This window comes from Leptidea sinapis, chromosome 31 (genome assembly GCF_905404315.1).
Source record: "Leptidea sinapis chromosome 31, ilLepSina1.1, whole genome shotgun sequence".
NCBI lineage: Eukaryota > Metazoa > Arthropoda > Insecta > Lepidoptera > Pieridae > Leptidea > Leptidea sinapis.
In genome coordinates this window covers 6,168,729-6,194,718 of record NC_066295.1, presented here as the reverse complement: position 1 = coordinate 6,194,718, position 25,990 = coordinate 6,168,729, and the positions used below count along the sequence as shown (strand labels likewise).

At 33.1% G+C, this 25,990-nt stretch overlaps 1 protein-coding gene across 3 annotated transcripts in view; it reads left to right on the top strand.

The window, feature by feature from the left end:
* Window positions 1-25,990, top strand: part of LOC126974077 (semaphorin-2A) — a 537,897-nt gene that overhangs the window by 462,313 nt on the left and 49,594 nt on the right. For all 3 annotated transcript variants that reach the window (XM_050821480.1, XM_050821479.1, XM_050821478.1), the window contains 3 exons: window positions 3,305-3,412; window positions 19,217-19,487; window positions 25,305-25,535. In XM_050821480.1, the coding sequence (XP_050677437.1) occupies window positions 3,305-3,412; window positions 19,217-19,487; window positions 25,305-25,535 (610 nt within the window). The remainder of the gene's footprint in view (window positions 1-3,304; window positions 3,413-19,216; window positions 19,488-25,304; window positions 25,536-25,990) is intronic.

The following is a 25,990-nucleotide window of genomic DNA, read 5'->3' as shown; positions in this document are numbered from 1 at the left end:
ATTGATTTCGTCCGTCTTACAGGAAAATGGCTACGCGAAAACTGAGCAAAGTAAAACTTTACAGGAAAAATTAGACGACATTTATACAGCGATCACTAATTTTCATTTTAAACTAAATTTACAATTTGTCAACATAAATTTCAGTTAAAGCCATTTTTAAATAAAAATTCTACAATCCAGTTAACAGCAGGATATTTACATTGCTAATGTGATATCTGGATAGACATAAAAAACTCATCGAAGTGGAATTAAAACGTTGAAAGACTTAAAAAAGCAAAGCCGATCGTAAATCTACTTACGTACAAAGTGGCGAATAATTAACGAAATGGACCAATGGTGAGCATTAGTTCGAAGTGAAGTTATGCGAGCACCAGCTAAGTGCCGTTAAAAGAAACTTAGACGTGAGCTTGATTGTTCTGCGTAATTCTGATTGTTTCTGAGCACAAAACACTTCTGTTCGAGTCAGTACAGCGGCTCAACATTCCTAGTATATTAATCCCGTAATTACTTTAGAACAATCTCCCGGAAAGTTGCCGAAAGAAAGTGTGGCACAAGTTTTTACGAGAAAACAAAGAACTCGCCCTAATTGTTTATTTTCACGCGCCTATTGTACAGAAAACTACGATCTGGGATTACCGAGAGCTGGTGAAGCGAGAAAATGAAATTAAGTTCTGCGAAGCTTTTTCGGTATAGCTAATTTATCGAAATGGTAAAATTTTATTCTAATTGTTGCGCGTGTTGTTTAGAAAATAGAGGTTAGGACTAAATACAATAACGACGTTTTCACAGCTGTCATAGTCTATCTAAGACGTATAAATCTAAGAGTCTAATATCGCATAAAAAATATAATCTAAATCGTACATAAAAATATAGTATATATTATCAAGTTTCTTGCAGGTAGTGCCGATAGACAAAGACCAGGCCACTCAGTTGTAAATTTGAAATATATTCACACTCTTTTCGTAGTTTTCAAGACTAGTAAAAGAAATATCTCTGAAGATACTTATTACATTTTTAGATCCAATTAAAAATAATTACTGTAAAAAAAGGATGGTTTAAATTTTTTCCGATACCAATTTTTTAAAATACCAAAAGAGGTTTTAATCATTTAAGAATATTACTGGCACATTTATAAAGTGATGTGGTGCCTAAAATTTATTCAAAATTCAAATTAAATACATAGGTGGCCGGACTTAAACAAACAAAAATTGCCAAAAATTGTAGTTAATTGCGTATCGTAATTGCGTAATTATTGTCAGATTCTCCTATTTTCTTGATATTTTTAAATCTTGAATCTTTTATTAGCGGTCTCTAAAATGGTTCATAGAACGATAACAGTGAGCAAAATTATAATTTTAAGCTAAAGCGCTACTTGAGGAAGGGTGAGTCAATGTTATGTGTCCCAGAGTACTATAAAAATTTCATATCACGGAGTTATGGATTAGAATCATTTATTGCAAATATCTTGATTTCTCTTGCACATACGCCAAAATAAACAATTTTACAGACAATTTTGAAATCTACATTTTTTATTGGAAACATTTTTTGATATATTTTTGTGTCTTTAAGATATTTTTGATAAAATAGTTTTGGCGATGGTTTAATTTTTTTTCTACCGTCTTAACATAAAATACTTTTAAACTATGGATTATTTTAATCTATATTAAAATGAACTTACAATAAAAATGCAGGCTTGCTTTCCGCGTGATAAATTAAACCCTGATTTTACTGGACTATAGCGACAGTCTCAAATGTCAGTACCAAATCTGTCAGACTATTCTATATACTTCAAAAAAGCCACAACATGATGGGGCCTGATCTCGCCATGACATCGAGAAAATTAGTTTCAATCTCTGTTCTCACCGCAATAACCGCACAGTGTTACTACATAGATACAATTGTAACATTTTGTCCATTGTAGGAAACAGTTATTTGTTACCAAAAAGTATGCGATATAAGAAACAATTTCACCCATCAGACAATGCATTGGAATTAAGGAATTAATAGAAATCGCAAAATTTTGTTGAAATAACTTTGGATTCCAGACAGTCCCACGACTGTTCAAAGTAAAGGTAACTTTCATTTTTGATAATGAAGAGATGTAAATGATATACGTTAGCTAATTAATATTCAAGATTACGCGAGTTGTACAGGAATCATTTCTATTGACGTGTTTGTTAAAATAATAGGATACTTGATCTTCAAAATGATCGAAACGCTAGGAACTTAGCGCTTATTCTTTGACTACATTGTTAAAAACAGTGCGAACATACAAATTTTATAAAACTCTGATTTTTCAGATCATTTAACAATAATTTTTAATATTTACTAATACGAGTAGTATACAAGTTGCAGAAGATCCCATAATGCGCCAAGTTTCTTTATCTGTAATCTTAGAACATTCGATTTGCTGAAAAATCCCTGTTCATAATGAAGCAAATTCACTTATGCCATGAAATTTATTGAAATTATTTGAAGCATCATTTTGTTCACTAAAACGAGCAACGCGCACTCCCGTCACACAGAATATTAATGTGCCGTTCAATATTTATGTTGGACGCAAATTTACATAATCACAGCCGATGAACGTCCACTCACTCTTTAAAATTACTATTATTCCAATAAAATTTTCGATGCAAAATTCGTGGTGCCATCCACCGGCAACACTTTATTATTGCAGTTGTATTTTGATCAATTTATTTGTGTGTCGCATGCGGAAAGGCGCGGATTGTACATTACAAAGGGCTATCTACGCGCCTCAATAGGTCTACTGGAAACCCAAGCGCTGGCAGCTATTTCGGTCAACGGTTCAACCTAGCTATCCAACGCGGAAATGCTGCCAGTATTCTTGGTACACTTCCCCGTAACGAGAGTTTTAATTAAATGTTATCATTATTATATTATATGTTAACATTATAAATATAAGATTTGTTTTGTTTGAATAAATAAGCTTATTAATTTATTCTCTTAGCTTTCCTTTATCCGGTCATGAAACCTCTATGTTTAATTTTCGTTCTTTATAATCTACTCGCTTACAATTATCTTTTATTGGAAACATTCTGAAGTGCAATGAAAACACCAACCCCCTTGACTTATACTTATACTTCTCACACAGTCTGTAGAATAATGTACACATATAATCAGAAACTTTTCTTAGATCTCAATTAAAGATATGCTGTATATCATAAAGATGAACTAAGTATCAGATCATTACTGATATACTGACTGTTGGTCCTAATAGAACTCACTGAAATGCATACATGATACAATTATGTAACTAAAACAAATTTTCTTTCATTTCTAGCATTTCGACTGCCGTAATCATATTCGAGTTATCCAGCCGATGGGAGATGGATCCAGGCTTTATGTATGCGGAACGAACGCTCACAGTCCCAAAGATTGGGTTCTTTATGTAAGTAATTTTGTTAAATATTTTGATATTAATCTTCATTTTCATAATAAAGTTGATCATTCTGAGGCACGTTTCAAATTTGGTTCATGACACACTTCGCTTATGGCACGTGTTTAAAATGTAAGAGGTGACCTATATTTTGATTTAACACAAACTATGCACGATAATTAAAAAGCTGATAAGTCTGCTTTTACTACTTATTACTTACAATAAAGTTAAGACTTAATACAGACATAATAAGGATAAGGTACACTTTGTACTTTCGTCATTAAACATGGCTTATATTGCTTGGAATGAACTAAGTATATTAAAGAAAATTAAAATTAATTACATAAATAAATTTATAGACCAATAAAAATGTAATAAAGAGCTTAAACTGGTATAAACTATGTAGTTAGAGTAAAGGAACAAGTAAGTCGTTCTTCCTTGAGACAACGAGTCTTGTCTTGGCAGACTGCGACATAAACGTCAGATATTATCTGTGGAACTACTTCAACTGATACAAACATGAGGCTTGGAGAGTCGCCAGAAATGCAACAGATCTCAACAGGTTACATTTATCAGGAAACAGCTAAACTGTGTATTTATAAAACATGCGTACTGTAACAGAAGTAATGAGGAAAACTATCAATCCTAGAATTTTTAATAACTGTATGCTTGATTTTTTTGACAGCTTGTAAAAACATCCTAGGCCAATAAGTAGACCATGACTTTTGTTGCCTTTTACCTGATTGGGACTTACTTTAGTTAATTCCAGCTCAATCGCAGTTCTTCTTATGTACGGGTACACTTATTCATTAATCCCGTTGTTACATCATTATTTGTAAAAAATATTTGATAAATAATGGTATATGCTTAAAGTTCAAAATATCATCAAGGTGAGGTAAGTGATACCTACATTATGCTCATCCAACGAGTTTCCCTTAGACTCGAGACAGAGATAGACGTCTTTACCTGAACGAGCGTAACAAATCCAAGCGTGATGGCTCAGTATCATACACTATAATTATAATTTTTTATATCAAATTTGGTCCACTTTCTTGTATATGATTTTCCAATGGATAATACAGCTGTAATAAGATAGCTACTAAATAATATTTATAAAATCAAAGAGATTGATTGAAATTATTGGGATTTTTTATGAGAAAGGCGAGCAAAACGGTCACCTAATGCTAAGTGATATAACAGTGCCAATGAGTTAAAAAATTCTGAGCAGCATCACAATAGTTGTCCTCGTCACTTTGATATATTTGATGTTATGTCCCCTATATATATATGTATATGTTATCCTAGTCATTTCACTAGCTACGGCGCCCTTCTTACTGAAACGCAGTAATGCTTGCACATAGATGGTATCCTATCGTATCCTATGCAAACAAGGCTTCCAACTGGTGGATTTTATGTAAAAATATATGCCTAGCCTACCTAGACGTTTTCTTGACATGTCTTAGATCCTACAAAGTACTAGAATATTTAAAATATGTTATTTTAACAAAATAAGGGAATGAATAAAAAAAACGGTACCAAATGAATATGCAAGCAATATCTTATATATCTCAAAATTTTTACTGACTAGCACATCAACGTTTATTATATTTTATTCAATATAGAAACGAAAACAGATAAAAGGTATTTATTTCCTGTGAAATGTGTATGTACATATGTACACTTATTATGTATATATAGTAAGATATCACATTTCACAGCGGCATGTCTACAAAGGATGCATCCGTGAGTATGTAAAGCAGTAACTTCGCGCTGGCAACCGCGACAAATTTCACGGAGACTAACTCCAAATGACGCCTCCACAAGACGGGCACGGATTTTTCTCCAAAGGAATTTCTGACTGAACGATCACGTGGAGACTCTATCCAATGACAATTTTATGCGAGCGCATTTTGAAGCTGTAAATATTTTATACTCAAAGTTCTCATAGCTTGCTCGTAAAAGAACTCTAACGTGGGATACTTTTACCGTTCCTCCTCTCAATGTGTTAAATCAACTTTGAAATTCTTTACTGTGCCGCTTTTAATATTCTCGTTTACAAAAGTACCCAAAAGAACTGTATAACTTAGTCATAACATTGGAAGCATTCTTTCTACTTAGGTTTTATTTTGTTGTTTTCCTTCAATATAGCATTTTCCTTCGTGTAGCAGTGGGAAAAGCGCTATAAGTCATTCGTTGAATCTCCGTCCCAAAAAATTTCACAATGGTTATCAAATGCAGGCAGTAATAAATTTCTCTTTTCTCTGTCCACCTTTTAATACTGACTTTATTTATATCATAAATTGACTCTCGCTTTGACCTTTACCTTTATTATCCATATACATATATATACCGTCCAATTTCAAATAATACTTTTATGATTGTAAATACTGATTTTTTAATACAATTTCTAAACATCTCTACTTCAATTAATTCTCTCTTTAGGGGTCCGTACCTAAAAAGGAAAAAACTGAACCCTTATAGCATCACTTTCTAGTCCGCCTATCCGTCCGTCCGCTTGTCTGTCTGTCTTATCTCGGGAACGCGTATCGATTTAAAATTAAAACGATATACTCAGGTCTACAGTCTTTTGAGGCTGTGAAAAAATCTAAATTAACCTTGCCCTGTGTGTAGATGTGTTGTTCTAAACACGATATATTTTACTTCGCTCCATAAAAAAGGGAAAAAGGAGTAAATTCCAATAATTTACCCCACTTATATATATGTACACATTAAGTATATTAAAAGAAAGTTATTTGTTTTCTCAAGGGGAAACTATTGTTAAATTTAAAATGACATTTAATTTAAATTCAAATTATACCATAAACAATCAATAGTATAGTACCGCGCTGGGAAAACCTTCCAGTAAGCAGCTGACTTCAACAGGCACAGATTAATTTAGCAAAATGCAAGTAATTATTGATTGTCAAAACCTGAAATAAATAGCCAATACGCCCTACATAAACGAATAGTTCTGTTTCAATAAATCGCATTAAAGGTCAAAATGTAGAACGGGAACGGTGGAAATTGAAAATATATTACGTGGGGATAGACGCATTTGTTATGACCCCGCTTCTACTTGCCGCCAGCCCTTATTGAGGTGCTTGAGATTTAGATACAATTTAGGTTTGTATCCGTTTTTAGCTACGGTTAGTGCAGTTCGCCTTTGTTTGATTTTTTTATAAATTACCTGCATTATGAAGTAGTTGTACACGGCGGTTTCACGTTCGGTAAAATTTCAGCTTATGTGTGAGAAATAGGCATTTATGGTACCGTACACTTTTTTAAATGTACTAAGCGTCCGTTATTTTTGTAGGACATTGTACTCGTATTCACGCAGCAGTAAGCATTCCCATTGCGCACCGATTCCGAGTTTCTATATGATACAAAGTAGTCACAATTCAGCATGTTTGCTGATTTGAAACCAGCGTTTGTCTTCCGTTAGGCCATTTATATCACCGTAGTTGCAAAAGCACTTTAATTACGTGTCCGTCTTAGTGACATGGTACTAAAACTATCAGCTGCAGCGCTGATTATACTCATAGTATTTTAGTGACTTTCACAAATGATCTTAAACCGCTAAAGCCTAAACAATTTGTTATGTTTTTAAAGTGATAACCCTCACTTCTGGGATTAATACACAAATAAAATTTGAAAACAACAACAAAACAAATTGTTTAGAGAGCGACATCTCAAGTAAATTTCCTAATATGCAAAAATTTGAACAGGTTATCAACTGTAAAGTAGATCCTGTAGATGAAGCCACAACCTGAGAGTTGAACAAAGCATACAAGATTTTATGACGATTCGTCACTCGAACGGTTAGAACAGTTGGAAGAGCACTCGCATGGAACGCGAGAGGTCGAAGGTTCGAGTCCCGCATCGTTCATAAAATGTTGTTTTCAAATTTAATTTGTGTACCGCTAAATAATGGTGAACATTTTAATTCTTGCTATTCATATATGTTCCCATTTCCAGGTGTAGAAATATTTGATTAATAGGCTCTACATAACGTCGTCCCTATAATATATTTCCGTAGTTTACTAAAGCGTTAACAATGACAGAAGTAAATCTTGACTAAATCTGCACAGGTTAGATTTCTATAGATACTTCAAAATTTCAATTCATTTTTATTTACTTTGATTTTATTATAAAAATATACAATAAATAAAAAAGGAAATTGCGGATCCATTTAACTTACAATGAAGCGTATATATAAAAAAATATAGAAATTACAACATTTTCCAACCCAGTGGCTTTAGCTTGTTATAGGCAAGACCAATGCTAAAATAAAATCCTTCATCCCTACTTGTAAAATAACCAATAAATATTGCAGGATAATCACTCGTGTGAATAATACCCTCACTCCCCTGGCAAGGGGCGTTAGTCCAAGGGATGGCCAAGAACGTGTCGGCAATGCCATATTAATCTATACTGGTAAACCTTGTCAGAATAAGGTTTAAGGATATATTATTAATTATTGAATTTATTATTTTGATCTTATATAGCGCAATAGTTTGATAGCTGAAGTTTGTTAATCAACCGAGATTAAAAATTTTGAATTAAATTAAATTTAGAAATTAAACATATATAAATAATGAAAAAAATATAATATTTCCCTCAGACTCGAGACTGAGAAAGCCGACTTTACCTAAACGAGCTTTACAAAGCCAAGCGTGATGGCTCAGTATCATTCAATATCCACACGAAAGCATGCCTAAAGAAGTGTTCACTTTAAATATACTTTACAAAAGTAAATAGTGTTATATTTTTTACGACGGTACGTACCCCAGTCGTGTCAAACCGGCTCACACTTGACCTTTTTTTGAGAATAAAACTATAATTGAATATGAAAATAAGTACATCTATATTAAATTTAAAAGCAATTTTTAATTTAAAATCATTCAAAATTTCATCAACTTTCAATTGTATCCTATAATAACATGTACAATTGCAAACCCTAAAAAATGTGACGTAATGCCATGAAAGCAATTGATGGGGCTGAGGGACCGAAACACATTGGATTGATGCTCATAGAAACCAAAACGTTTCATATTTGATGCAGCTACCAATTTATATCAATTCTGTTCGAAATAGCGGTTTGCGATGTGAAGGGAAACAAAACAAATGGCACGTCGTATTGGCTTCTTGCAGAGATGACACGTCGCCTGTTTTCTGATGTATGATTCATACAAATATTACGTAACCGTATATGTATGTGTGTTTCAGTTTCATTTTTGATTTCACCAATGACACTTCATACTGAGGTAAAAAAACTCCGTTTTACGTAAACGAGTTCAAATGCGAGTCTTGATCTCGATTAAACACAAAGCGATTTCACCAATTCCTTTTGAGCATGTTGACGAAAACTGAGTTTACATGTCATAAACAATAGAATGTATCAAATACCTGTCCAAACTGTCATCAATAAGTATTAACAAAATAAAAGTTAATGTTAAATATTAATGATTCGACAACGACGGTGACAGCATTTGAACGCGATCAAATATGTTTAACGTCCAAAATTTGATCAGCATTTAGGCTATAACTGCGATTAGTTTGTGTTGGTGAAACCAGCATTGAATCTTTAAACTCCTTTTCAGACGTAAGCTTAGTTCAAAATGTTCTAATACTCGTAGCGTTCTACTTCAATGGCGAAATCGGGGGCTTACCCTATATTGGAGCATTGTGCGTGTCCGGTCGTCTTCTTACTTCAAACAGCCCAGATCGTCCCAGAAATCTAGCACTATTTTCGAATTGCTTTTTGGCATTTCCTTTGCCTCCATGCATCCTCTGCATTAAGGATTGTCAATCAATCCTATGGTAGATGCTTGTTCAAAGAACAGTCGCCGGTGGTAACACCTACAATTTTACGTAATCTGTCCCTGTAGAGTCTGATCAGGTTGCAGGAAAACCTCTAGTGATGCCGGAACTGTATTAAATGTTTGCCTTCATCCTTTATTATTTCTTCATTCTTTTCAGTTTTTTTGGCACAGCCACTTTTTGATTTAGGTTTAAGGGCTGGGTAGCAGTGGTTCCGGTCCATATGTTATAGCCTCGAATCCCCTTTTGACTATTTCGTGTGCAGCATCATTGCCCAATGAGTTGTTATGTCCTTTGATTCATTGCAGAGTTAATCTGTTCGTATTTGTGTGTCTGTTATTAAGTATGTTGATATACAATATCATCGTGGGATCCAATCACACTATTAATAATATTATATATTTAAGAACTGCATTTATATTTACTAGTGAGAGAGTTATTTCCAAAAGATGTCGGCTAGATAGGACCGCAGTGTGGCCTTTTTGTGCAGTAATATTCAAGCGTAATTGTGAGTTGGTTTGCAAGGAGCCGTAGCTAGTTACATTACTGGACTGATGACACTTAACATATATGTTGCAAAATGCCACTATTTCCCCGGTGCAACGCCGAACTGCTTGAATTGTCACAGATCCAGTGCAGTAAATGGCTAGAACACTTGTTGTTGTGTAGAAACGTCCCTTCATTCTGTATCTTCTACCGCATTTGTCACTGATGCTGTTTTTCCTGATTCTTGTTGTCCAACCCTACTTTCGCGTGACACGCCTCAGGATATTCCCACCATCTCGATGTCTTGCGTTTTTCAAGAAACTTTCTATTTGTTCAAACATACCACAGAGTAATCCAGGATACATTTAATAAAAAAGACAAGTGTTGCTCGAATGTTCACTCATCAATCCAGCAGAAAAGGTTTATGTTATATAGTATGAGATGCAAGAAGAAGGAGAAATCAAAGAAGACATGTCTGTTGAAGTCGTATTTAAAGAGTATGAATCAGATTAATAATTAACAAAAATCAGAACTACACAAAAAGTTGCTACTAAGATTAAGCAAAGAATAACACAAGTCATGAAGCAAGCAAGATAATTACAACGTATTGCTAAACTTATTTTATTTCCTTGAATGTATGTGTTGCAACGGTTGTTAAGCAAACTATTGTTCAGACAATTCAGTTCAAGCTATTGCACAGGTTATGAAGTGAGTAAAGGCAATAAAAGGCAGTGAATCTTCGAATGAAAAACAAAGGTATCGTTTGTATCCGGCTGGCGTGCATACAATAGACCGATTTGTATAGCAGATTTAAAACACATCACATTTATCCCGGCCGAATGAATGCGATAAGCCGCTCTTATTGATTGTTCCCATTTTAAATTGAAAACATTCAACCTGTTCCGTCGCAAGTGTTAAATGAAGCGGGGTTACAACGATGTTGTTACATTGACATGCTTTCATCGTAAAGCGTTAATGTTTTGCTTTCTGTCTGTATTTTAATAATTCTTTACATTACTTATGAAGACGCACGTGGACATGGGAAGTTGAAGGATATTATTGTGATTAGTAAAAGTGATATTTGATAGCCCGTTGTTTGATATAATTTAAATCTGATGGAGAAAGTAATAGAAATGTTTTAATTGCCAATTCCTTGCGGGGTGACTTTCGCCTATATAAATATATATTACATTGCTACAAACGCTTGCAACGCTTCGGATATTAAAGGACTTTTGTAGTAATGGTATGGAAAATGATAGTAATACGAATAAATTAAGAATCGTACCGATGTCGTACCGATTAAATGTCATATGTTGATTTGTATAGTTGGAAGGTAGTGGAAGAGTATCCGCTGTTAGGCATACTGAAATAGACCATTAAGTTTAATTTTGCTTAAAAATGATATCCATATTATAAATATAATAAAATTTCGCTGTGGCCATCTTGGATTTCCCAAATAATCCCAAATTTGATTTACACCATTCCAAGAACCTTGAAAATGATCGTCTTATCTTCTATATCTTGCTCTCGCCTTCACTCATTCTATGTGAATCTAACTTTAAATTTAAATCACGCTTCCTCTTAAAATATTCTATACCCCTGACAATGTGTGTGCAAAATTTCATGCCGATCGGGTATGTAGTTAGTCGTGAAACAAACAAATACATTTACATTTACAATGTTAGTCAGGATTTCTCCAAGGATTAGAATTACCGATAACGACTAAGTAATAAAACTATCATTTTCAAATCACTAATGTTAAGTTCGAAGCAAAGAACAAAGTTAAATCCGAGATACATGCATCCTATCCATCTGTTAATAGGTTCTGGTGACAGGAGTACATTACTCATTACCCTAATTATTACGCCAGCTCAGTAGTGCTTAGTGACTGGCTAGACGAGAGCACTTCGCGCGACTGAGAAATAATTACTTTCAGTTATGTGAAGTTGTTTAAGAAGTATCATGGAACTAGGCGAGCCGTGTAAACACTTTACGCCGATAATGATCAGTTACGTTATATAATAAACAGGAAAATAAGCAGATAGAAATGCTAATTAGTTTATTAATATTTATCGCAAAATATCGTTTTTTTTTTAATTGAAAAACTATAACAAAAGATGCAATATTATTGAGATTAGAATAGTACTGCACAGCTTCCCCAAATTCTTTACAGCAATAACTTTACTACCGTAAACCGTTACACTGTACAAAAATAACAAAACGATGGCGCATCCTCAAATATAACAAAACAACCTGATATTTGACAATAATCTAAAGAACTGTATATATGTCACCACATTTTTGGTACTTTAATTTTTAAAATTTTATGTGGTGTTTGAATGAAATGTTGTTGAAATGAAATAATTTATAGATATCATGTTATGCATTATATTATAGTTTTGTCATTTAAATGCCGTACAAAAATCAATAGCTGGGAAAATGTTATAAAAAACGTATAATTTTAAATATAGAATTGATATAAATTCATTTTAACAATCACCCTAAATAAAATAAACTTAAAAATTTAAATTCAGGATGCTAAACTGCATATGCTGAGTTTATGACGGGTAGTGGGAAACTTCACGCAGACAGTTGTTTTCTTACATTTGCAAAAGTCTTAAAGAAAACGTTGTTGATATGCGCAGCGCGTAACAAAGTTTATACAGGAGCGCGGTGAATTGAAGTTTTTACCACTTTAATGGAATGAAACATTTGCTGCAAAAGTATTCAGCGCATCTTAAAAATTTCCTTTTCAGTCTGAGCCAGTTATAAATACATATCGGAAATATATACTACGCCTTTCTTACTTTACGCTTAACTCTCACTAACATAGGTTTAAAAGTTATTGCATACTTCTTTCATATCCCCCAATCCTTTCCTGTATGCCAATTACTCATTCCTTAAATCAATTGCACCAATAAGTTTATACTTATAATATACAGAAATAATGTTTTGTGAGAATAAATCAGCCGATCGATTTCAAACATTGCTCTTCCCAAATATCCCATTTCTGTTAGTAAAATGGGGGGTCGTTCCAACGACGCTATTTTACGTGACATCTTTAAAGTGAACGTGCAGTAAAAGTGACGTAACAAAAAAGCGTTACGCCCCCGAATATTTCGAAAAGGTCCGGCGTAATTTGGATATTATCGTCAAACACTTATCACACTTACTTACATATTTCAACCCTTGTCTTAGTTTCTGTATAGCTCAATTGGTCTAGTCATGGACAGGTGGCAGGCTTCATGAGAACAAATATGAGGGAAAGTTATTTATTTATTCTTATTTTTTTTTTATTCTGGAACTTCAAATCTCACGTAATTCTATCAATTTGATTTGATTTATTGATTATGGACACGTTTGTATTGAAGATTTCTCCTTCAGTAATCTGTAGTAGCAGTACTGACTCGGGCCAACACTGAACATACATTAATATTTAGTTATACTAAAATGCAAGTGCCCATCGTCCTTATATATTTCTAAAACGAACCATAAAAATATTTATGGTAGTAATATCTAAGTCGATTTCCATATACCTGACAAGACGTGATCCCAGGTGTGTTCAGAGTTGAAACGATGCCGTACCTTCAAGAACAACACTTTGTTTTGTAATAATAGTAAAACTACGAGTATTAGACTTTAAAATTGCGTTACTTGTGTAATGCTCTTTTACGATCTTGTACAGACGGGAAAATGAATGAAGAATAAGGTTTAGTACTGTGTTGGTTTTACTATTTAATTAAAAATACAATTTTTATCGAAAAATTGATATATGATGATATCGCCAAATGATATTACTCGTTGTCAAATTTGCTATCAATGATTTAAATAAGGCTTTTGGAATTGTGACTTCTTGTTAATAAACATAGTTTACATATGGATCATGTTAAATGATATTTTTCATTGTTAAATTTGCTATATTTTAGTGTACCTATACTATATTAACATTGAAATGTACTATTTGAAATGTACTATTTCCATCGATAATATAGAAAATATACTATAGGCACATTAGCGAATTTTCTAAAAACTGTGATAATCATAATATTAACACCAGAAATAAACATAAACTTGTAATGCCCGCTACTCGTTGAAGTCGAGTTAGTAAATACAAAACAGATATGTTATGAAATTCAGAAGTATAAACTAAAAGAATAAGCTAATAAAGTTTATGTGGTAAAGGTTACTATTACGTTTATGACTTTCTTAATAATACCACAAATAGGTAAACATAGAAGCCAATGTAGGCTTGCAATACTTTTTCGTTAAAAATCATAAGGTGTTACATATTTTACTTTTTACACCTAAACTACAAAATAAATTTGGACAAAGTCGGGGCGAGTGACTAGTTCTTAATTAAATAGATGGAAATAAAATCATTTCAAAAACAATATTTGGAAATAAAGAAGCAACAAAGAATAAAGAATAAAGCAATTAAAATACAACATTGGTTATTTCGAAAACTGGAATCGTTATTAACAAAGAAATGCTTATTATTCCCATCGAGATGTACATAATTGCTTTAATGTAACTTACAGAGGACGAAGTTTGAGACAAACTCTTCAAGTACAATCTTTGCGCAAACAGCAAAGACGATCAAAACTTCTTAGCATAATTTCTGAATAAACTTCCGCCGTAGACGTTATAACTAGTTAACTGTGTTATTATGTGACAATTTCAGATCACCCTTTTAATCATTAACTGATAGTGACACGACTCCCGAAACTTAGTCGTCCCGATCAAGTAATTTCAATCTCCCTTGTAGTATTTGATTTAGGAGTTTGCTTCCTATTATTGTCATTATTTGAACAAAGGCTTCTTGGTATTGTGGAACTTGGTGATGCCTGAAAAAAATACCAAAAAAAAAACTGTTTTCATTAATTTAAAGTTAATCGTTTATCTATAATATTTTCGCCTAGTTATCTTACACAATTTGTACGTTAATATCAGATCAAACAAGAAGCAAAAAAACAAATTTTATTCAGAAAATAATTAACAGCTACTCTTTGTGAATCAGCTGCCAATGACATGACTCAAGTTAAGAACTGTCTTAGATAGTTTGGACAACATAAGAAAAACGTTTAAAGCATTAGATAGATTAGAAAATATAACAACAGCAAATTATACGTAATTATTTATTTATTTATTTATTCAGAAGGAAACAGTTTTATATAACTATATTGACACAAAAACAATTTTTTAATAAAAGAGCTACAGTTTTCCACATTTTTTAAAACTACATTATTAATAAATTTATGTAAAACAAATACATAACATAAGTTTTGAAGAGCTACATAATATAAACTACATTATTGACCTACTGTTTCTTACATTTTTATAAATTACCTTATTATTTTGTATAAAGCAAATGATATAAACTATATTAATAGTTGTTAGTCAACTATAATATAGTTTATAGTATAGTATAGTTAATAACCTCTTAGATAGTTTATACGTCTAGATAGATACTTTTGCTGTTAGACAAACAATAAAAACAGGCCAGGTATAATACTTTAGTGTGCATGACAGGCTACGTCTTAAACTCGCGATTTGTATGACACTTTGTGTTAGTGTGTGTGCATTACTCAAAATAGGGGTTAAATTTTACTTTTAAAGTTAGACATATAAAATATGACCTATGATAAACCTATTCAAAACAAAAGCAAGTAAATCTTTCGCCCCTACTACTAAAACAATATGGCGAGGTACTGATGGAAAAAGACCATCCATAAAAGCTAGTAAGATAATTAAACACAGCATAAATTCACTTTGAGTTTGCATTGTTAATCCCGTTGAAATAATACATAACTGACATACCGGAACAATACAAATCTATTGTGGCAGAACTTGCAAGACTCATCCATATTCAAAAGTTATTGGAAAGCTGTCATAGTCTCCCAAATACGGATAGTATGCAGGTGCAGGCTGTATAGAAACTATCGTCATATTTAACATTTAGGTGATCAATGCCTACATTCAAGTTCCATTTTTCATTTTCGTAACGCATGTCCGATATTATTCGTTCTTTTTTTATTAGAACTCCGTCTAGTAATAATAGGCATATGAGAGAGAGACTTTACATCTTCTCTTTTATTATTAAACGCAATTGAAAGATACTCCAAGTTTAAAATTACTTCTTTCTGTCATGTAATTCTGTAGTGACAAAGGTAGGATGAAGACAAAAAGTTTAAAATTTGGAAATCTTTACTTCGCCTTTGTAAATAAAACAGCTCGAATCTGCGCGGTTGTATCGCATTGCGCTACGGATTATAAATTTTAATCATATTATTGCTAAAAGCAGATTATGGTGACATTTAACATCAGGTAGGTATCTTCGCGTGGCGTTATTTATAATTTAAAATACATAGTTTTATACAGATTGAGATAAACATATGGGCAAAGTTTATAATTTAGTGATTAAAATTTATTAGGCATTTAAAATATTTTCATAATTACGATGAGATAGATTGTTGCGTGAAATGTTTTATGTCTTAAAACTTTTTTCGTGTTATTATTTCTTATTTATTTTATTTATATTCTTGTCATAGATAAAATTTGATAACAAAATTTTATGAACGATGCGGGACCCGAACCTACGACCACTGGCGTTCCGTGACATTGCTCTGCCAACTGAGCTAACCATTAGAGTGACGTATCGTCATAAAATCTTGTAACAAATTGTTTATATCTTCATCGTTAACAATGAATTATAAATGAGAACACAACAGTCACATCATAAAAAACAAACAAAGTGTTCGCGAGAGAGAACATCTCTCATAGAAATGGTAAGCAGATCTATGGCTACTGTAACTGATTTTGACTGACGATTCGTAAACAGTCAGCCACGCTTGGCATAAGCTCCTTAGTATTTTGAATATTAAACTACTAGCTAACGCACACATTGATACATCAAAATTAGTCACTAATTATGGGGCTGTCAGCTCATCTATATGCTAATATATTCTAAATCTTTGCTTTATACAGTAGATAATCTATATATTACTTAATTTGCATCGAGAAATTGTCCTTTAGTTTAGCAATAGCTTGGTTTAAAATATCCTATAAAATTATTAAAGTCAAAGCACTTTAACGTTTTCATATTTTGTTTTTTTAACACCTTCATTTATAGAACAACCCTATTGTTACTCATTAACAACCCTTTGTCACAAAATTGTGAACTTTGTCGGTTTTGGCATTAGAATTCACGAGCAAAAGATGTAAATCCGTGGACCGCCAACTTTCACTCGATGTGTAGTCATTACCGCCGCCGGACGCCTCATTCCGTCACTGAAAAGCTTTAAAGATGGTAATTTGGTAAACAAACAATAGCAAGGGTCTAATGAAGGTTGCGGGAGTCCACAAACTTTCTTATTCTGCAAGGGGAACGCCCGGAGGTCTTCCGTCCAATCCATTTGCTTGTTTATTCTAGACTTACTTTCGTTTCATTCCACAGAAAATAATGTACAGACAACCTCGTTCGCAAATGCACTGTTTAAACAACTGCTTATTTCACACTTAAAGCTTTTTAATGCAACTGCAGATATAAAAAATCCCCGGAAATATTTAAATATCAATTAGACAAAGATTTTTTAAGATGCCTAGCGACGCCCCTGTTTTTATAATTCAAATTCAAACCGAGAGCCTAATGTGTTTTTATAGGCTGACAATTATAATGGAGTGGTAGGTATCTCCTTGTATTTTGAACGTTGAATCCAACACTTAGAATGTTCTATCGACAAAATTGATTCATGACCAACTTTGCTCATTTTCTTTAAAAAAAAACTTTGGGTTTATATTTGCACGAAAAAGATTGTATGACAATTAGTGGGCTAGTGTCTAATAAAATGATAACAGTTACTTAGTAAATGTATGTTCAAGCGAATTTCGCCCTACTTGTTTATTATGATTGTAGGAAAATGACATCAAGGTGGGTCACAATTCAATTATTGTGATTTTGTCTATAGTACTAGTACTAGCGCTCAGATGACCCGACCGCGTGACCAATTTTGTTTTGTTAATGTGTGCATTAGCTAGTGTTTTCATAATCAAAATACTAACGACGTGGTTGACTGCTTACGACTTGTCAATCAAAATTGGTTACAGTAACAACAGATTCGCTTACCTATTCTATCTTGCTGTAATCTCCGTTTTAGATGTTTTTCTTTCTCGCACACTCTGTCTATACACTAGAATAAATTGTAATTCTATGGTTGAATCTATGTATTTCAAATAAATTGAAGAGTCTCTTTGCAAATTAGAAAACCACCAATTTTCATTTCTGTTCGCTTGTCACTTATGGGTAATCTTGAGACGGAACTATCACTAACTTAAATACCTATAACTTAAGTTACTTTAATTTCAGAACATAGATCTAGGTTTTACACGATATATTTAAACCCACGAATTTGAGAATAAAATTCGTTTTAATAGTCGATATGAGCCGCTTGTTATATAAACTGATAAACCTACTATCTGGATCTACCATTTGAATATGAATAGTTTCTTTTGTATATGATACCTAAGTTCATGAGGCTCTAAGCTATGTATTATAAGGCAACAAAAGTCCTTTAAAATTAATCTTTGTGACGTAGATCGTAAAAGTACTCTTTTTCTTCATAATGCGCTGGCGTATTGTATCTACATTTATTGATCCCTTTTTACAACTAAAAATGTATGATACATGTATGCCTTTTTCTATACATAAGCCACGATAACACGCGGGGCCATATGATTTTAGTATTATCGGTCTTGTTGCAACGAACTGAAATTTCAAGATAAAACTGTCAAACAAGATGTAAATCCCGTAAAGTGAGTTCACGGCTGTAACTTATCTTTAAATCGGGATGAAGAATGAGGGTAGTCTCAACACGCCGCGGGCGATCGCAGCGGGCGTACTCCGCATGCCTAATTTAATCCTTAGCTTATTGAAATAAAAACGACATAGGTTTTCGACAGGTGCGGGTGTAAGGGAGGAACGGTCACAGGTGGCCCCGATGGTCGCGGCGTCGTTAAAATTTACATAAAGTCTCAATCCACTACGAGAACCCCGCTGCCCACCCCTCGTTTTATGCTACATTTAGTAATTTTATGATAATTTTGAAAACAGTCCGCCACCCATCACATTATACTAATAGAGGATACCAAGCTACGCCCATGCGATGTCGAAAATATTCAACCAACTTTAAATAATAAGTTTCTGTCCATAAATCGTGGACATGAAACGGACATGGATTTTTGGGCGAAATTAATAGCAGATGTGTTTCCGAGTGGCCGATGGGGAGGGCAGTTACACAGACGCATAAATTCACTTGTTAGACGGTGCCTTTTAAAATGCCTTTGATTAATGGCGCGTGAAATCGAAGTGTTTGCCAGTAAAAATTTAATATTTAACTTTTTACGACGTTGCGAGGGTACGGAAGCAATTCCATGCAAATGTAGCCGGCCATTGGCGCCTTGTACAGGTAGAGAATAGGGAGGACAATAAAAATAAACGGTATTGTTTTGTTGCAGTCGAATCTGACGCACCTGCCTCGTCACGAATACGTGCCTGGAATCGGGATGGGTGTCGCAAAGTGTCCGTACGATCCCGCAGACAACTCGACAGCTCTGTGGGTGGAGAGGGGCAATCCTGGCTCGCTTCCCGCATTGTACTCGGGAACTAATGCGGAATTCACAAAGGCTGACACGGTCATATTCAGGACTGACCTGCACAACTTGACGACCGGACGCCGGGAGTTTTCGTTCAAGAGGACACTGAAGTACGACTCCAAATGGCTGGATAGTAAGTAAAGACTGTTAATAATATGTTTTTTTAAAATATATTAGTGTTTTTGTCTCAGATCTAAGTCACCATGAATAAACTAATGGACATCATAGATTTTTTATGGATCTCATCTATGCTTTTACGCTTTGATTAGTGCGCGACCGACAGTAAACGTTTTCGTCGGTCTGGCATAGCAATATCAATGAACACTTACGTACAGCTAATAGTGTAGTGCTTATAATTAATTTCTACGAGCTACGTCGCGCTACGAGCACCATGGGACTGTGACCACTGGCCACTCGTCGCCCTGTGAACGCGATAACGAACGAATACTTTCATATCCGATTCTAAGCGAAGTTATCCACCAATAACAGTGAAAATGAGTGTCGTAACGCATTACAAACTTTCTTAGCCACAAACCTTTCAACCTTAGATAATGTATACGTCTAGATAGGGCCCCTTGCTGCTAGAGAACCGATGAAAACAGGCCAAGTTTATTACTTTAGTGTGCGTGACAAGCTACGTCTTACACTCGCGATTTGTGTGTCACTTTGTGTTAATGTTTAATAATTATTTATACGTTTTCACAGCTAATAGACTGTGACAGTCTATTTAGACATAAAATACAAAAAATACAGTTGGCACTTAATAGATTTGAATTTTTACAGTATTTGATACTGATTTCATAATAATACTTCCGTAGACGAAATACATTGCCATTTATTGCGATTCCAATCATTTGAAATTGGAATTGAACTCTACTAATATCTCATGAAATTAATTGATAATCATTAAAGTCAAAGCCAGTGCTCGCCAGCCACGTTACGCTTCTGTTATCATTAGAACAATTGTTTCATTTATGGAGATTATTCGAATTAAACAGAAATTGTGCCGTTTTCATCTAAACAATCGAAATTAAACTGTTCTCGCTCTAATGAACGGTTATGTGCCTAAAATCTTTACGTTAATTCGTGATTCGTAGCGCCGTACACAAGTAATAGCTTAATAAATCCAGCTTAAGTTCAGCTATTTGTATTATTTTATCGTAGCTGTTTGTTGAGGCTAGTTAACGCGAATTAAAGAGTAATTATCGTTTGTTAGCGTTATTTTACTATGGCTATCTCTTACTTTTAACTTACTTTAGATATTCAGGTACTCATTTTAGTTACTCTATGTAATATTTATGAATTTATGTTTATATATAATGTATCCCTTTTTACTATGGAAGAGTGGAGCCTCCTCCTACAGGTATTTCCTGCTTAAAAGGAGACCCCCAACTTCTGGTAAATTGTCTCTTATTATCAAAAACCTATAACATTGGTTATATTATTAAGTATCTAGTTTTATTAATTAACTAGCTGACCCGGCAAACGTTGTTTTGCCATATAAAGTATAATTCACGCGATAGTTTTATAAGTAATCAAATATTGCCTATATTATAGCCTGTACATCATTTTGTCCTATTGTCAATAGTTTTTGCTTTTTTCGATCTTACACCTTGTGTTACAAAATAGCAATTTTATTACGGATCCCTAATTTTGAAAAAAAACAAGCCTATAGCCTTCCTCGATAAATGGACTACCCAACACTGAAAGAATCATTCAAATCGAACCAGTAGTACCAGAGATTAGCGCTTTCAAACAAACAAACAAACAAACAAACACTGCAGCTTTATAATATTATTATAGATTATTTATATTATAAGTAGTTTATTGTTTGATTATGGTCTCTCACTCTATTCCTTTAAGTTACTTTTAACAAAACAATCGAATTTTGTAACAACTTAAATGATAAACGTCAATAATACGCGATGATAAATTAACATTACATTCTGATTTACATTTTGTAATAGCGGCACATGGAATTAACATAAATATTGAACAACAGAGAATAGTGTTCTGTACAAGTGCACAATCATAATAGAAGCAACATTGATCTGTGATTATCACAATATTATATTCTCTATAATTGTCAAACTTTGAGGCTGGGTTGCTTCATATTTCATCCATTATCCATCAGCCATTTGCCAAAACTAACCTTAAGCAATTTTCTCCCATACCACGTCTATCAAGAACTTATAACTCCATGTGTGGTGAAGTAGATATTTTTAAAGATTCTTTACCTGCTTTTAAAAAAAATATTACGAGATTGTTAGGCGCCAAAATATGATTAATATTCTTCTTCTTTTTTTTCCTTCTTTTCAAATTCGTATCTTGATTTTATAATTTTTGCTTTATTTTATATAATTGTTTTCTTGGTGTCACGGAAGCAAAGACTGTGCATGTTGTGACACCTTAATTTGTTGTACATTCAACTCATAATTTGTTAATATTTGATATATTTTAAGCATATTAGAATGTAACAACTACTGGTTGTCCTATAAATAAATAAATAAATATTAGCTGTTACAATTTAAGTCAAATTTAATGTTATTAGCAATGCTGACTTTAACATAGACTGCGGAATGTGTTGGACCATCTTATGTCCTGGTAAAATGAAATATCAAGTCAATATCGAATATTGATTTGAAACTTCTAATAGGTTGCTATTTAGCTATTTAACATTAACAATAGCTTTAAGCGGTGAAGATTGGATGGTTACGGTTAACAGTTAAAGTTATGACCTCGTCTAAAAATTATGAAATGGTGCAACAAATTCTTTTCTTAACCGGTAATTTACCATGTTGTTATTGCTACATTTGCAACCCAGCCTTAAGTTGCTTATCTTATCAATATGTCATTGAAATAAGGTAGAAATTTAATAAAATTCATATGAGATGTTAGTTTGAATTCACGGGTAATTTTAATACAAATTGCATTCGTCCAGCGTTTAATAAATTCAAAGAATATCTGATAATCTTCGTTTGTTTACAACAGTGGACGTCATGCGGGAATCTTTATATCTATGTTATTCCTTCAAAGAATTGAAAAGTTGAGTTTTTAAAAATTACGATAATTTTCATAAATCGGGAATTTTACAGAACGTTTACCTATTGGAGTAAGGAACGTATGTAGCATCTCAAAAAAAATAAATATAACTTAAGTCTTAATATATAAACGTCGGGATAAACATATAAAATTAAAGTCCCGACGCATATATTTATTTTAAGAAGTTTTTTTGTGAATGAAATAAAAACGTCATCCATAATATAGTCACAGTACTAGTAATATATCTATTTGATTATCATTATAGTCACCATTTCAGCCGGAAGACATCCAGAATCCTGTGATGGTCTGTGATTATCATTATAATACGTACTATAAAATTAATTATGGATTTATAATATTAAAATCAATATCTATACTCGTATAATGAATAGGAATATTCTTCTTTTTCTGTTGCTACAATATTTATAACAATAACTTCAGTATTAATTGTATATTTCATTAAAAAGAGCGCAAAAAGGAATGCTGGGACAGTTTCTTGCGCCGTTTCTTCTCTTTCAGAGTGCCTTTTGTTTGCGAAGCGGTAGCAGTGTTTGAACTGACATAAATTAATTTTAAAAGAATCAATTTTGAGAATATAAATGCCTTTTAACAGTAACACATTTCAATGAAGTTGTCTCCAATAAACATTATAATTGTTATACATCTAAAATTCTTACAAAGTACACTATTTTTGCATGAACACCTTCAATTTACAAGTAATTAAATTTATTACTGTTTGTTTATATTATTAGAACAGCCTCAATACATAAAATAATCCTATTGCTAATCATAAATTCAGCGCGGCTGTTTATCATAACACAAAGCTTTCGTAACCTTCATACAAAACTTTTAAATTTAATATTTAACAGCGCTACGCGGAGATAACTTTGTCGATAAATTGTAACTGCCGCCAATATTTCACGGATTTTTAATATCCCTATACTTAATTAAACGTTAATACGCTAATAAATAAGATAGGTATTTGTAGTACCGGACTTCACAATATGCCTCGAAACACATTTGAATAGAGTCGCGTGTGTTAAATCCTTAACACGCGTCAATTTCATTTCGAAGCCAGCAAATGAGTGCTTATTATCCCCATCTACAACGCCCTATACAATATAATTGACTCAAAGCTTCATATATTATTTATAGCATATCACATGGAATAACAGCTGTTACAGTCTGACGTTGACATGAGAACCTGACGATACAATGAAAGGCCATTTTGACCGTATTATAGTCGTTAATATTAATCTATATATTTAAAAGTAATTTGTATTGAATATGTGCGCTTATTGGCGGTTTTAATGAAAATTCAACAGCATAATGTGTAATAAAAATTCCGTTCATGGCTTATTTTATACGATACTATTTAAACGGTGGCCTCGATTTTTAATGCTCGGAAATTACATGAGATTTTTTTTAAAAGATTAATTAATGAATGTCTTCATCACTACATAGTATAAGAAAAATCTATCAGTATGTATGCTTAGATCTTAAACAGTACGCAACGGATTTTAAAGCGGTTTTTTATATAGATAGAATGATTCAAGATGAAGGTTTATATGTATAATTCATGCATGTATAAGCATGTGATTATCTGGAAAGAAAAAGAGACAGTTTATGGGTTTACATACGGAACCTTGTTTCCTAAATATTCTAGGTCACATGTTGTTCTTTACTTGTATTACAATCACGACCTTTATGTTCACGAACTATCCAAACACAGACAGAGAATTGAAGCTCTAAAAGTCTCTTCCAATATATAATTATTTATATTTATACAGTTTATTTTTATTTCAATATATGAAATATTTATGTATTTGTTTAATGTTTGTTACCTCAAAACTCTCGGCGGTTGTTTTTTTGTTATAAATTTTTTATTCCATTTATAGATGAGTATTTTCGGCGTATACAATCTAGTAACTACAATGCTAGTCGCAAAGCAACAAGACCCGGTCAGGTGGAAATCCGCACTCAAAAGGCTCATCAAGGACATAAACATATTTTTTAATTTTATAAAGAGAAACACTAGATGGTGCCATGCAAAAAAGAGACCCGCTGTAAATAGTAATATAGTCACTAGTGACACTATATTATAATACTAGCTGTACCCGCGACTTCGTTTACGTAATAAGGGTGCCCGTGTCATAAAATATGAATGCAATTTTAATAAAATGTATACAAAGTTATAATTATTGTCATCGTGCAACGATTTTGATCAAATACAGCCTAAATGTTGCTTTAGGGTATGCTTCAAAAACGTGAAAGTTTCATTAAAGTCTGACCAGTATTCCCAGAGACTAGCGTGTACAAGAAACCAGACAGACAGTATTTTTATGTTCAGCTACACTCCCTTTACAAAGATTAGAAAAAATATCCAATGTACAGGCGACTCTATAGTTTTATTTTTATGGAAGTATTTAGTATGAGATAAGTAGAAGGGTTATGGTTTCCATATTTAAAAATGTTATTTTAGCTTAGTACTGATTATTAACGGAAACTGTTTATTAACCTAACAAAGTAATAAAACAATCTTTTAATTGAATATTATTTATTTCTTAGTTGGTGCCAAGTTTTGTATTAGAAGTGAGGTCTTGTTTGTGCGATACAATGACCTATCTACTAACCTCATTCTGAATGTATGGAAATGTTTGGTAAAAACATTTTGGATACTTTTCTTTTGATTTTTAAAAAGTTATTGACGTCATTTTACTGTTTACGTAACGTTCTTTTGATAACAGTTAAATTTTTTTATGTATGTAGTAGGAACCGAATAATCAACTTTTTTAGCGTTTATGACCAGAACATATTAGTTAGCTCAACATAGTTATCAAATATAGGACCATACAGTCTTGATGAACCATAATTTCTTGAATGATTAATCTGTTTTTTCTGTTTCTAGAACCAAACTTCGTTGGATCATTCGATGTTGGGGAGTACGTGCTATTCTTCTTCCGGGAGACAGCAGTTGAATACATTAACTGTGGCAAGGCAGTGTACTCCAGGGTGGCAAGAGTTTGCAAACGGGACACAGGTGGCAAGAATATCCTGAGCCAAAACTGGGCTACTTATCTCAAAGCCAGACTCAACTGTAGTATTCCAGGGGAATTTCCGTTCTACTTTAATGAAATCCGTAAGTACTCATTTGTGTTCTTTTATTGATCTGGAATAGGTAATGATTATTAGGTTTATGATTTTTAGTTCCAGCTCCAAGAGGTTTTTTATATTAACAATAAAATGTTTTTTTTATATTTTCCTTCTTTTATAACTTTAAAACTGGATTGAAATCAAATTTAATACAAATTTTGCCTATATCAGGGCAACAAAATCAGGAATTATTTGGTTTTATATAACAACAACCTAACTTGAATCAGGAAAGTTGCTGTACAAACTGGTCTATTAATTGTTTATTGAATAATGTTTCCTACAAATATTCGCCATTCACAGTGAGCACAATCGAATAAGGGATTAGAGACTTCAACTACATACAGGGTCCCTTCGTCCCATACCGGCAAATATTGACTGTCAATCCGTAGCAAACAGTGCCGTAGCGAGCTGAATTCAATGGCGCAGAGAGATTCGGCGACA